Below are 14449 nucleotides of genomic sequence, written 5' to 3' on the forward strand. Positions count from 1 at the left end.
TTGACACACGCTCTTTATCATCGACTGGAATACATATAGTACATTTATTTGAGACGCTCACAAACAAACAAAGGCTCGTTTGCTTTTGCTTCGGGTGGTAGGTTCTATTCTAAATGCTACATAACTCCACTTACGGAGTAGCAAATCTACGCAGCTAATATTCATGCGTCAAGATACATACAGACTGCTTATAGTTCGCTAGGTAATCGTATTTCTAAAACATTTGTTACGTTTACAACGCTCAGATATAGTACATAGTATAGATAAAGTACATGTAGGTTGGTATGTTTCGGTTTTCGTTTTGTAAAATTCCTCTTTTTTTTAGCATTTAGCTTTAGTTATACATTTATAACACACGGCCATTGGAAGGTCCATCACGTATTACCTCAATTCTGAACAGTACTAGCTAACTTTTAGATTTTCGCTACGGAATGAACAACATCTATGAGTAGGAGTGGAAGATAAAGTTATGCTAATGCAGAGGCGGGGGTTCTATATGTAGTATTCTTCTTGAAATTTACATTGCATTCTCGAGCTTAACACAAGCCTGCTAGGAAACCTTGTACATACAACATGGAATACGATGCCTTAACTATACATGTGGTTCTTTTGTGTTAACAATCAGGTGGACAATAACATGTGAGTTTCTTAGACATTTTCGAAATTAAATCAAAACGGGCTGGAATGGTTGTTAATTTTTTCTGGTAAATAACAAATTTTAAACACGTTTTAAATTAGGGAACAGAAATTTAAAACTAGGATTATGTGTAATGGTCTTTTGGGCTTGTGTTTGGTAGTATCCGCGTATGCAGGTATATACATCCATGGATATATTTCGTATATAAACTAGTCTATCAAAACATCATTGTACAATAAAATACAATACAACTAATTCGGTTCATCTGCGTACGATCAAATGTGTGTAAATCAGCGCAGGGAGTCGTAAGATACTAAAAACAAATTCAACAACGTAGCAGACGCAGGGTATACAGGCGCCTCATGCTTGGTCCACAGTCCATCTAAAAGAAGCGGGTTAAACGGGGCCGGAAGAAGCGGAAGGCACCGTAGCATCCGAGGCCAATCAGGCCGTACTTCAGCGTGTATGTGCAGACGCGTTGGCCGAGGCTGGCCGGCGGAATTTCGAGAATGGCCGGAATCTTCTTGGGGTCCACGGTGCCCCACATCTTGGCAATGCCGTTGGCATGGCCGATGCCCACCACTCCGACCACGCGCACCGGACGGATCTGCTGGGCACCCGGTGCCGCTTGAGGCAGTGCAGCCAGCTGCAGCGAGTGGCAGAGGAAAATGTCGCGTTCGCGCACGAAAACGTCCGAGAAGGCGGGAAACTCGCCGGCCATCTCCTGCATCAGCTTCTCCAGCAGGTCGCTTTGCTTGCACTCCTCCACCTCCTCGATGCTGATGCTGTCCGTGAAGGTCAGGCGCCAGACCAGCTTCATGGTCTGCCACAGCGACAGGGCACGCAGTGCGCGGTACAGGGTGATGCGGATCGGACGATCGCCCAGGTGCAGGATGCAGCCGGGCAGCTTGTGGATCTCCTCGAAGGCACGCCGGAACTCACCGCCTGGTGCCATGCCCAGGTCCTTGGCGATCTGGGCGCTCATCTGCAGCAGCAGTATGAAGAATATGCCGTTGATGTAGCCATGAGTGTGCAGGATTCCGCGAATCTAAAGGGGATATAATTGGTTATCAGTGGAATTTAGTTTTGTCCCTTAACTGTGATGATCATTACCTTGGGAATATTGATGCTCTTGGCCTCTTCCAACAGCGTCTTTTCATCGAGCTTCAGGATGTGAATACGCGATGGACACAGCTCAACCATGACCACATCTGGACGGACATTGCGTATGACCTTAGGAATTGAGACCATGTTCAGTAACGTTTGGAATGAGGAATTAAGGCACTCACATATGAGACGTCATCCTGCGACTCCTCGCTAAAGTGGGCCGTGCCCACGAGATAGACCTTGCTGCCGAAAGGCGTGTTTAGCAGCGTCACCGTCGACGGCAAATTCTGTTCGAACTCCTCAATGGTGTCGTATATTGTGATGTCGCGCTTGGTCTGCGGCTGATCGATGACCGGCACCAGATCCCGCTTTTCGCCAGCGCCATCGCCATCCCCATTGCCATTGCCATTTCCATCTGCTGCTGCCGAAGCCTCGGCAATGGAGATGTCCAGTTTCTGTTTGCTCGTCTGGAGCAGTGACTCCTTGCGACGACGCTTGTCGATTGACGCGCTTGCAGATGCCGTGGCATCCTTGCTGGGTGACTTCTTGAGCAGATTCTTCACGTTGTCGCCCTCCACCAGCACCACCTCCTTCTCCAGGTCCTCCTCCTTGATCGAGTTATCGTTAATCTCTATAATTGACAGGTTGGGATTATCCGTCTTGAATATTGTCTTATTGGCCAGCTGCGACTTGGGGTCCACCTCCTCCTGCGAGGTGTTTGTGTCAGTGCTCTCGGACTGAATCAGCAGCATGCTGGCATTGAGTGCTGGTGTGGGACTGTTGAAAGTGGCCGGCGCCGGGGATCCGAAGGACTTGAAGACAGCTGACTCATTGCCAAACTCTGCACTGGCGGTTTTGTTGGCCGATGTTAAGGGTACCAATGGATTTTGGCTCAGTTCACTGATAAGGCTCTCTGTGGATTGGAATAAAAAAATACAAAGATGAGGTGAAACCAAGTTTACTAAATATGTAACAATAAATATAACATTTGTGTTTAGTGAAGCGGTTGCCTAATTTTTTACGAAACATGTGGAAATTCTGTAAGTCCTAAAGAGAACTTCAGATGTCTTCATTGAAATATAATTTCTTCCGTCAAGTTTTAATTAATAAATATAAATTATTATTTTAAAATTTCCTGTTCATATAGGACTTCCAGCTGGTTAATATATTCTTCTCCGCAACTTTGATCTGAAATATCGGTCAGTAAAAATTGCTTAAGCAGATCAAAACACTTTTCCTTCATGGCTAAAGCACTTCTTTTTTGGCTTTCATCTTGTTTGGCCAACTGATTTTCATATTTTTCAATAAACTTTTGCATTACCTTCTTAGCCTTCTCATTAACAATGCCTTGAAGCGAACTTTTCTGGCGTTCGTGGGCGTGAATGCACATTTTCTGCACAATTTTCCTCAGCTCGTAGTCCAAGGTTTTGAAATGATCTGTGAGTTTTTCATCGCCCGCAAAGGCCTCGAACATTTGCGAAATGAAATGCGAGGGAAACGTCTCGGGATCTTGGGATTGCAAACTATGTCGAGCTGCCAGCATAAGGGTTTTCTTGATGCCCTTGCTAAATTTCGACTTGTAGCTGTTCTCCATGCTGAGTTTCTTTAGCCTTTGCTGCTGGTAGTTCGTTTGGATTTGCAAGGCAGCTAGCTTAAGTTTGAGAGTCTTGACCTTACGATCGAGGTGGGCATGTTCCTCTTTAAGGTCTCTTTGTAGGTAAAGAGCTCCAGAATCTGAGGTTTCGTCGCTGTTTGCCCCCAGAAGCTCCTCCAGATTGGCGAGGTTCGTGAAGGGCGCACTTAAACGACCACTTGCGGTCAATTGGCACTCCATTCTTCGGAGGAGACGATTGCGTTCTGTCTTCTCCAGCCTGTCGCAGTGCTGCAAGGTGTCCAGCCAGCGCCTGCAGAGATCACGATCCTCGGAATTCTGCGACAGCGTGCGGATGAGCTGAAAGATGGGATCTTTTTGCTCTTTTGAGGACTGTCTACGGTCTGTTAGCAAGGGGGAACGATTCTGAGGGAAGATCTGGTCTTGTTGGTCCTCAGAAGGCTGAATATAGTCTGGTTCTTGGGTTTCATAGCCCGGTGAATGATTCTCTCGAAATATGTGGTGAAGCTGGTCCTCCGTTTGCTGGATCCTGTCTGTTTTCAGGACTTTGAAGGCTTTGGATGGGTTCTGCTTACCATTACAGGACTTGTAGGCCGTGGTGGACAGCTGGTGATCCAGAGCACTGTCGTACAGTGTGTTGTCGCCCACGTAGGTGCTGCTCCTTTTGTCCGGCGAGGCTTCAAACGACGTGGAGGCGGACACGTCCATGGTTGGTGCACTGGGGTTTGGTTGGCCTGGAAGATTCGGTTACGAGTAGAAATTCGGTTTCGGTTGACGGCGACGTTTGAACATCTGGCGAAGAACTGTGAAGTGGCAAAGTTAAAGAGAGATTATCAGAGGCACATAGATAATACGCTGCTGTACTCTCTGCAAACTGCAAATTTGTGCTACTTTCTGCCTACGTGTCGTCGCTCATTGGCAGATGAATGTGGGCGCTGGGCCTTACTCCACTGAGAGCTAGCTCCTGACTGAATATGTGCTCTGTCTATATCCCATAATCTGAATATTTCACCTGGGCATTCCTCGATCCCGATTTACTCACCTGAAAATTTGTGATTAGTGTGGGTGTTGCACTCTGCTGAAGGTTCGGGGTGCATGAGCAAACCCTTAATTGACTATTTTTCGCCGATGGGAACTCAGTTCGGCTGCCACTGATTGCCGTTCTAATTCGATGCGTGCACTTAATTTTAATAAAAACCCAAAAAACTAAAGAAATTAAATTGTGACTGTGGCAAATTGTCGTTTTCTTCTTCTTCCTAGCGTCGACCAGTGTTGCGTAATGGTGGAGACACATCGATGCCATCATCGACGTATTCGATGCTTTCCTTTTACGGGAATCACAGATATCGATTGAACAGTCGATTAATTGTCGAATTAGCGCCATTTGCTTGGAAAATTTAAAATCAATCTTTTTGGCGTTTCCGATAAAAGGTAATTGTTTCTTTGTTGACAAACGATTTATTTTTTAAATATTTACTACATATGTTTAAGATTTAAATTTTATCTGTGTTTGGAAAAATAGTTTTTTCTTTGGCTTACATTGTTTTTTTAATATTCTTATATAGTTTTGTATTAAAAATGGAGGTGAAGCTGATATGCTTGTTTAAGTATGAATAAAAGTGATAACTAAACGATAAATTAACTGAAATTTTGAAGACGTTTTTCAAATCGAATGTTTTACTTTTGTTTTTTTGTTTTGTTTTTTGTTTTTGTTTTTAAAGTGAATATTTTATTTAATCGATATATCTCAATAGCTTATTCGATTAATTTTTTTGGTATATTCCCTTCACCAAACTTTTTGGGGTCCCCTTATTATACCGTATAATCGAATGGTATTTTTTAACGGTCACGTTGGGGTCACACCTTTGTTTTGTTTGGCTTTGCAACACGAATTTTAAAATTGCAATTGCAGCATGGCCGAAGAACCCGAGGAACCCGGCAAGGTAGGGATTATATAAACATAAAGGCAAAGTGTAGCTATGTAATAAAGTACCCCACCAATTAATCCCACAGAGCTTCGTTATCTTTGGCCGTGATGTGTCGCAAATACCATGCTTTCGTAACAGTTTTCTCTACGGAATCAGCGGCGGTATCGGAATCGGACTGCTAACTTTTCTGGGCACCTCGCGAACCCACCTTTCCACCCACGTGGGCTTCGGATCCTTCTTCTGCGGTACCATTGTCTACTGGATGTCCTGCAGGTAAGTGGATTTTGATTGATCCCAATGACCCTATAGTACTACTACATCTAACTTTCAGATATCAGTGGTCCTCGAGGAGATTTGAGCAAACGCAACTTCGGGAGGCGATGCGACGACAAGCTTTATATGAGGGCACCGAAGTCGAGCGGGATTTAGATCTTAAGTCTGCGTAGCATAAGTCATAAGTCAGTTCCTAACCCATTTGACTACTGCGATTCTTATGTTTGCACTCGGGCACCAAGTAGTTCAGGTATTGTTAAATCCCTTTTGTTGTAAAATCCCTTTTGTTACCGAACAGATTTATAGTAGCCAATATAATGCAATATAAGTGAAATCTTACATTGAAGTTTAAACGACATTATTGAGTTATTTATGCTTGTTATTCTGTATATAAACATGTTTTATTGTCTTTCCTGATGTGTTTTTTATGCGTGCTAGATTTAAACGCTATTTGGAGATTTTTAAACCAAAATGTAGTTTATTAATGATCAGACAAACATTTTTTCTTATAGTCCAATCTTAGCAAGCTTAAAAAACCGGATTTTTTATGTGTTTTCCATTTGATTTAAACTTGCCAGTTATTTTTCTTTGTTGTAGAGCATTGAACCTAATATAATATGTGATTTGTTTGTTTTTATTATCTTTTACCTTTTTATGTGTTTTTTTTCGGGCAGATTTAGGCTTCATAGATCGTTGTGGGTGGATTAAAAGTTAAAGAGATTTGACATAAAATCGGACTGCTGTAGAAACTACGGATATGGACAGCCCCTCATAAAATGCTTTATTCATATGACATCCTAACACTACAAGTAAAACTTATTATTTCATGTGCTAGTCACAATATTTAGGTCTTGGAATAATGACGTTTAAAAAAAAAATATTTTTGGGTACTGAATAGATTACTCAAACAGCTGTTAGCAACACTTACATACTGTTTACTATTTAAATGCCAGATATATAGCTTAGGTAATTTGGATAACAGTTTTATGGAAACGAAATGTGTTCTATAGCTATATTCCCATTACCTTTTTAGTTAATTTTATTAACAATAAGAACATTATTAATTTAATCTAATCAAGCCACTTTTCGGGTCTGAAAAGTGTGTCTACCACTGAAAGAAAAGGTCAAGGTCCAATACTATTCTATCGCCCTAAATCAAATAGGCTGATAATCAATGTATCATCATACCATGACAACAACCGATCAAGATAAGCTGCTTTTTAATTTATGGAGGGACAACTGTAACCTACATTTATCTGAAATCCTGTAAATGAAATATCTTTGGCTGTGTACAAGGCAACCTAATGAAAACTGATGGACAGCACTAATACGACTATCCGACATTCTTTTCCTTCTACCTGACTGTTCGAATGACTATCTGGGATGTAAGGTGACGAGGAAAATCCGCCGTCAAAAGAAACCCATAGATGTGGGTATTTGTAAACACATGCGATCATGAAGCGATCCTTCAGTTTGTCGCACTCCCAGCCTTATCTCAGAAAAGTCGGCGTTTGGATGAACTGCTCGGTCGGTCGCTGGCGTATTCATTACGTTTTCGTTGACGGCGCGAGGCGGTTGTGTTTTTTTTTGTTCGGCGGGCGCACGAGGTTCTCGTCTAATTTTTAAAAACTTGTTTTACATTCGAAGAACGAACCCACCATATATGTAAACGAATCGCACTTGCAGACTGGCACTTATTTAGGCATTCCAACTGAGAGATACAACGGCACGATGTCGGCTGTTTTGGTGTTTTTTGTGAACGGAAAAAAGGTATTCAAAAGATACTCGGATACGTTGCGTGTTCTTAATGTCGGTTAAATTAAGGCAGTGCTATTCCCATATCGATTTTCTCTTGTTTTATTGCTTTAATTGCGTCTAACTGGCAATTAATGGAAATTGCCGTCTTGCCCAATTGAATGCGTCGAATACGTAGTACATACATAGTATTTATTGATAACAATTGACCCCTATATGTGGAGGATCGTTGTGTTTGCTGGTGGCCCCTTATCACCTTATCAAGATCGTACGTTTGCCAATCGAATGGGAGCAGCAGTTTGGGAGCTGGGAATGGGAATGGGAATGGGAATGTGGGTCTGGCCTGATAGCCAGGCCTTCTAATCCACCACAAAAATTTCGACGCGCTATACAATGTTTACTTTGGGGCACACAATTAAGTAAGCGGGGCTATATTAGCCAGATAACACCAGACGGTTTTAGCCATTGGAGTTAAAAAAGTGCAATTAAAGTTCTTAGATGTACGCCCACAGCGTGCACACAAGTGGTATGGCAATAATAAATTTGTTTCGCTCGTGTTTGATAGTGAATAGATAGCGGTCTTTATTAAAACAGGGCTGGCAGACTCACAACTGCATTCTAATCTTTAAAAAGTGTTGTCCCATTATCCATATCTGGCTACGCCCATGGTTAATAATACTACATACGTTCAAAGTATAAAAAAAAATAGATTTTCTATTTATAGAAAAAAGGCCAAAAGAATGATACCGTAGTCACTGAATTTGTCAATATGGGAATTCATTTAGTACAATGAACTTCAAATTATGGGTAAAAACGTTGAAAAAAGATGGATATAATCACTCATTGTGATAATTATTGTTTTAACAAATTTGTTTAATATCATGACGAGAAACCATCAATGTGACTTTATATACTTTTTTCTGATTCAAGTCATAATTTGTATGATGATACGATGAACTTTCTTATAAATTACGTTGGGGCATAAATTTAGGTAAATAGGGAAAACTGCATATGGGTAAATTTTCTTAATAATTAACCACCAAATGAGATTTCGTTCAGATTTCCAAGTGGATATACATATACCCTTACTTCATTAGACAAAAAGATGGAGAGTTTATTTAATTTCAATAATTTTTCATAAAATTATAATAAATTATAGAATATGCACCTATAAAATGTTCACTTAGTCAAGGTAAATATTAAAAAAAAAATAATAATGAATCTATTAATCAGAAATATTGTTTATAGTATACACCCACCAGCTTTCTCAAAAATGATTCTTCTATTTTGTATTTTACTTATGGCTTTTAAAGTCCAAAAAAGGGATACTTTCGTAAGTTAGGTTTTTAAATGTGGACATTTAAAGTGTTTTAAAAAATTTTTTTTCAAAAATATTGACACATGGGGGGTATATTGGCCCTTGGAAAAAAGGTGGTTTGCGGTCATTGGACATCACAGGGTCTTCCCAAAAATATATATCGTACAACGTTTTTTTGCTGCATTGAAATTAAATTTTTTTTTTTAATTTTTAAAATGTAAAAAATTTAATATTTTAAAAAACTGCTTCGTACTTTTTTTTTTTTAAATCGGATTGGTAGTTTCAGCGCAGAAATTGCATTCGAAAATTAAAAAAAAAACATTTCAAAATACATAAGATTAAAAAAAAAAAATTTAAAACAAATTATTTCTATTGCAGGTGACCGAAGTGAGTCCGGATCCGGAATGTACGCTCCTCACGTACTTGCGCGAGAGACTGCGGCTGTGTGGCACCAAGTTGGGCTGTGCGGAGGGTGGCTGTGGCGCCTGCACCGTGATGGTGTCCCGCCTGGACCGCCGTGCCAGTAAGATCCGCCACCTGGCGGTCAACGCCTGCCTCACTCCGGTGTGCGCGATGCACGGCTGTGCGGTGACCACGGTGGAGGGCATCGGGAGCACCAAGACGCGGCTGCATCCGGTGCAGGAGCGGCTGGCCAAGGCGCATGGCTCCCAGTGCGGCTTCTGCACGCCGGGCATCGTGATGTCCATGTACGCCCTGCTGCGAAATGCCGAGCAGCCCTCGATGCGGGACCTGGAGGTGGCCTTCCAGGGCAACCTGTGCCGCTGCACTGGCTACCGTCCCATCCTCGAGGGCTACAAGACCTTCACCAAGGAGTTCGCCTGCGGCATGGGTGACAAGTGCTGCAAGGTGAATGGCAAGGGATGTGGCTCCGCATTGGACGACACGGATGACAAGCTCTTCGAGCGCAGCGAGTTCCAGCCCCTGGATCCCAGCCAGGAGCCCATCTTTCCGCCCGAACTGCAGTTGAGCGAAGCCTTCGACTCGCAGAGCTTGGTGTTTAGCTCGGATCGGGTGACCTGGTATCGGCCCACCAAGCTGGAGGAGCTGCTCCAGCTGAAGGCCCAGCATCCTTCCGCCAAACTGGTCGTGGGCAACACGGAGGTGGGCGTGGAGGTCAAGTTCAAGCACTTCCTGTACCCGCACCTCATCAATCCCACCCAGGTGCAAGAGCTGCTGGAGGTGCGCGAGTCCCCGGATGGCATCTACTTCGGCGCCGCTGTCAGTTTGATGGAGATCGACGCCCTACTGCGGCAGCGGATTGAGGAGCTGCCGGAATCGGAGACCCGTTTGTTCCAGTGCACCGTGGACATGCTGCACTATTTCGCCGGGAAGCAGATCCGCAATGTGGCCTGCTTGGGTGGCAACATTATGACCGGCAGCCCCATCTCCGACATGAATCCCGTGCTCTCGGCGGCGGGAGCTCAACTGGAGGTGGCCAGTTTCGTGGATGGCCAGATTCGCAGGCGGACTGTTCACATGGGCACCGGGTTTTTCACCGGCTACCGCAGGAATGTCATCGAGGCACACGAGGTGCTGCTGGGCATCCACTTCCGGAAGACCAGTCCGGATCAGTATATTGTGGCCTTCAAGCAGGCCAGACGAAGGGACGACGACATAGCCATCGTGAATGCGGCCATAAACGTTCGTTTCGAGGAGCACTCCAATCTGGTGGCGGACATTTCGATGGCCTTCGGCGGAATGGCTCCCACCACAGTGCTGGCTCCCCGGACAGCCCAGTTGATGGCTGGCCAGGAGTGGAATCACCAGCTGGTGGAGCGTGTGGCCGAGAGCTTGTGCACGGAGCTGCCCTTGGCCGCCTCGGCTCCCGGTGGCATGATTGCCTACCGTCGAGCTCTGGTGGTTAGTCTATTCTTCAAGGCCTATCTGGCCATCAGCCTGAAGTTGAGCCAGTCGGGTATTGTGTCTTCCGATGCCCTGGCGCCCGAGGAGCGAAGTGGTGCCCAGACCTTCCACACTCCCGTCCTGAAAAGTGCCCAGCTCTTCGAGCGCGTCTGCAGCGATCAGCCCGTCTGTGATCCCATTGGCAGACCCCAAGTGCATGCGGCCGCCCTGAAACAGGCCACCGGGGAGGCCATCTACACCGATGACATTTCCCGAATGGATGGCGAAGTCTATCTGGCCTTTGTGCTGAGCACCAAGCCGCGGGCCAAGATCACCAGGCTGGATGCCACCGCAGCATTGGCCTTGGAGGGAGTGCATCAGTTCTTCTCGTACAAGGACCTAACCGAGCATGAGAACGAAGTGGGGCCGGTGTTCCATGACGAGCACGTCTTTGCCGCCGGAGAGGTGCATTGCTATGGACAGATTGTGGGCGCCATAGCTGCGGACAACAAGGCATTGGCCCAGCGAGCCGCTCGTCTGGTCAATGTGGAGTACCAGGATCTGAGTCCGGTCATAGTGACCATTGAACAGGCCATCGAGCACAAGTCCTACTTCCCGGACTATCCGCGTTTCGTGACCAAGGGCAATGTGGAGCAGGCCCTGGCCCAGGCGGACTACACCTTCGAGGGCACCTGTCGAATGGGCGGGCAGGAGCACTTCTACCTGGAGACCCATGCGGCACTGGCCGTTCCCCGGGACAGTGACGAACTGGAGCTCTTCTGCTCCACCCAGCATCCGTCGGAGGTCCAGAAACTGGTGGCCCATGTCACCGCACTGCCCTCCCATCGGGTGGTATGTCGCGCCAAGCGGCTGGGCGGTGGCTTCGGCGGCAAGGAGTCGCGCGGCATCTCGGTGGCCCTCCCAGTGGCCTTGGCCGCCTACCGCATGGGTCGGCCCGTGCGCTGCATGCTGGACCGCGACGAGGACATGCTCATCACCGGCACCCGCCATCCCTTCCTGTTCAAGTACAAAGTGGGCTTCACCAAGGAGGGCCTCATCACTGCCTGCGATATCGAGTGCTACAACAATGCCGGCTGGTCCATGGATCTGTCCTTTTCGGTGAGTACATCAATGCTCCACAAGGCTATCCCTTGAGTGGGTATACAGATACAAATTGCTAAAATACAACAAGCTGAATATATTAATACCCTTTTTTATTTATATTTTTTTAATATTAAAATCATATACAAAATTAATTTAATTTCTCAAAGTGTAATCATTGTTTTTGTATTATTTTATACCATTTTGGTCCATCTTAACATACTCCCTTTTTTATTTGTGTCCATGTTATTTTTCAAAAGTAGGCCAGGAGCTCCCTAAGCCATGGGTGGTATGTATGATCAAAAGGCTTGAAACCACTTAACAGCCATGCAACATATGTATACTTAAGGCGGGAGTTTTCGAATAAAGGTATTTTCTTCAGAGTTAGACAACTTTGTGCTTAATGAGACTATTCATTTAGGAAAAAAAGAATCTTTCTTCTTCGGAGACATAACACTAATACCTTATTTAAAGTTTCTATTAGTAAAAACATAGTTTCTAAAAGACATAAAATCCCAGAAACCGGTTTATATGTTTGAATTGTTTAAATTTATAGTGTCTAGTTATGAAGGGCCTTAAATCATACATTAATTGGTAGCGTGTGTTATTGTGGTTAAACTAATTTGCTGTTACATTTCAGGTTCTGGAGCGTGCCATGTACCACTTTGAGAACTGCTACCGCATTCCCAATGTCCGGGTGGGCGGATGGGTGTGCAAGACGAACCTGCCCTCGAACACGGCCTTCCGTGGCTTCGGAGGTCCCCAGGGGATGTACGCCGGCGAGCACATTATCCGGGACGTGGCCCGGATAGTGGGTCGTGAGGTGGTGGATGTGATGCGGCTGAATTTCTACAAGACAGGAGACTACACCCACTACAACCAGCAGCTGGAGCACTTCCCCATCGAGCGGTGTCTGGAGGATTGTCTCAAGCAGTCGAGATACAACGAAAAGCGCGTGGAGATCGCCCGCTTCAATCGGGAGAATCGCTGGCGGAAGCGGGGAATGGCCGTGGTGCCCACAAAGTATGGAATTGCCTTTGGGGTGATGCACTTGAATCAAGCGGGCGCCCTGATCAACATCTATGGCGATGGATCGGTGCTGCTGTCCCACGGCGGCGTTGAGATTGGCCAGGGACTGAACACCAAGATGATTCAGTGTGCGGCCAGGGCGTTGGGCATACCGCCGGAATTGATCCACATCTCGGAGACGGCCACGGATAAGGTGCCCAACACGTCGCCCACGGCGGCGAGTGTGGGATCCGATATAAACGGCATGGCAGTGCTGGATGCCTGTGAGAAGTTGAACAAGCGGCTGGCGCCCATTAAGGAGGCCCTGCCCGACGGAAACTGGAAGGAGTGGATCAACAAGGCCTATTTCGACCGGGTCAGCCTGTCGGCCACCGGGTTCTATGCCATGCCGGGCATCGGCTATCACCCGGAAACGAATCCCAATGCCCGCACCTACAGCTACTACACCAATGGCGTGGGCGTCAGTGTGGTGGAGATCGACTGCCTGACTGGCGACCATCAGGTGCTCAGCACGGACATCGTCATGGACATCGGGTCCAGTCTGAATCCGGCCATTGATATTGGCCAGATCGAGGGCGCCTTCATGCAGGGCTATGGCCTGTTTACCCTGGAGGAGCTCATGTACTCGCCGCAGGGAATGCTCTACTCCAGGGGCCCCGGCATGTACAAGCTGCCGGGATTTGCCGATATTCCGGGAGAGTTCAATGTCAGCCTGCTGACGGGTGCCCCCAATCCACGGGCTGTCTACTCCTCCAAAGTAAGTTGATTTGTATATTTATATTTATAATTTTACTGCAGTTTACCTGCAGTTTAATAGCTCATTAATAGCTTATAAAAATCATCTGTTATCTTATCATTTAAAAAATTAAAGTTTTCATTTTTATAAAAGCCTAGCTCTTGAATAAAATTTGGACTACTGTTATATTTAATATTTCTATTGCTTAACCGCTTGATTGAATACCTAATACGAGTCCATTCAATTTGTCTAATTTTAAAGTCTTATACTACTATTAAACCACTTTAAATTTGTTTTTTTTTTTTATTATTTTTGCCACAGGCTGTAGGAGAACCCCCACTCTTTATAGGATCATCAGCGTTCTTTGCCATCAAGGAGGCCATCGCAGCTGCTCGCCAGGATCAGGGTTTGAGTGGAGACTTCCCACTGGAGGCACCTTCCACATCGGCTCGCATTCGAATCGCCTGCCAGGATAAATTCACAAAATTGGTAGGTGCTTTTCCATAAAAGTTGTATATATTCTAAAAACTTATTATTGATACAAATTTACTTACAGCTTGATATACCCGAACCCGGAAGTTTCACCCCATGGAACATTGTGCCTTAAAAATAGTTTTATTAAAATCTAACAGACGTTTTTAATTGTAAATTTGTTTTTTGTACATAACTAAATCAAATAAATGTTTGCAAGAAATTGTTTAAAATATAACATGCTATTACAATTTAAATCCAAATGGTAATCCGATCCACTGATTGGATTAGGAAATTATTTGAAATATTGTATTGATATTTCTTTGATCTGTAGTCGCTTGTAGTAAAGTTTACAATGTTGGCTTTTTGAGTCATTCACTTAAAAAGTGATTACTTATATTACCTTTGAGACTAGTTTACTCATAAACCCAACTTCCTTTATAGCTAAGAATTGAATAGGTTCATAGTCACTAGTTATTTAAAGCATATATTAATCAAACAGGAGTTTAAATATAAAAATGATCTTATTATGTGTACGTTATGGACCTTGATCTTGAATCTAGGGCGGTACATTTACGATTCTCGGACAAAAGTGTACCCCAAAATAAAAGCGAAAGTA

At 44.7% G+C, this 14449-nt stretch overlaps 4 protein-coding genes across 8 annotated transcripts; 2 read left to right on the plus strand and 2 right to left on the minus strand.

Moving 5' to 3' along the window:
- Window positions 1–13: 13 nt before the first annotated feature.
- Window positions 14–4650, minus strand: LOC128252482 (traB domain-containing protein). 5 transcript variants are annotated; one of them, XM_052980225.1, is made up of 5 exons: window positions 4399–4650; window positions 3932–4159; window positions 1927–2657; window positions 1751–1870; window positions 14–1685 (listed from the first exon to the last, which is right to left on the minus strand). In XM_052980225.1, exons 2-5 carry the CDS (start codon window positions 4062–4064, stop codon window positions 1020–1022), a joined length of 1650 nt encoding a protein of 549 aa, XP_052836185.1. In that variant the 5' UTR covers window positions 4065–4159; window positions 4399–4650; the 3' UTR covers window positions 14–1019. The 5 variants fall into 5 exon arrangements, with proteins under 5 accessions (XP_052836185.1, XP_052836189.1, XP_052836186.1 ...); XM_052980229.1 differs by lacking the exon at window positions 4399–4650 and adding an exon at window positions 4259–4370; XM_052980226.1 differs by lacking the exon at window positions 4399–4650 and adding an exon at window positions 4221–4370.
- On the minus strand, window positions 2865–3925 carry LOC128252485 (uncharacterized). Its single transcript, XM_052980242.1, has one exon. The coding sequence runs from the start codon at window positions 3576–3578 to the stop codon at window positions 2865–2867; it is 714 nt and encodes a 237-aa protein (XP_052836202.1). The 5' UTR covers window positions 3579–3925.
- A 515-nt stretch (window positions 4651–5165) lies between the features above and the next one.
- Window positions 5166–5969, plus strand: LOC128257280 (cytochrome c oxidase assembly protein COX20, mitochondrial). The gene is made up of 3 exons (XM_052988237.1): window positions 5166–5299; window positions 5370–5557; window positions 5616–5969. The coding sequence occupies exons 1-3, from the start codon at window positions 5270–5272 to the stop codon at window positions 5728–5730; spliced, it is 333 nt and encodes a 110-aa protein (XP_052844197.1). The 5' UTR covers window positions 5166–5269; the 3' UTR covers window positions 5731–5969.
- A 1151-nt stretch (window positions 5970–7120) lies between these two features.
- LOC128259256 (xanthine dehydrogenase) lies at window positions 7121–14069 on the plus strand. Its single transcript, XM_052991545.1, has 5 exons — window positions 7121–7327; window positions 9009–11612; window positions 12235–13380; window positions 13681–13848; window positions 13916–14069. The coding sequence occupies exons 1-5, from the start codon at window positions 7289–7291 to the stop codon at window positions 13964–13966; spliced, it is 4008 nt and encodes a 1335-aa protein (XP_052847505.1). The 5' UTR covers window positions 7121–7288; the 3' UTR covers window positions 13967–14069.
- The last annotated feature ends 380 nt before the right edge of the window (window positions 14070–14449 follow it).

This window comes from Drosophila gunungcola, chromosome 3R, assembly GCF_025200985.1.
Source record: "Drosophila gunungcola strain Sukarami chromosome 3R, Dgunungcola_SK_2, whole genome shotgun sequence".
In the NCBI taxonomy this organism is placed as follows: domain Eukaryota; kingdom Metazoa; phylum Arthropoda; class Insecta; order Diptera; family Drosophilidae; genus Drosophila; species Drosophila gunungcola.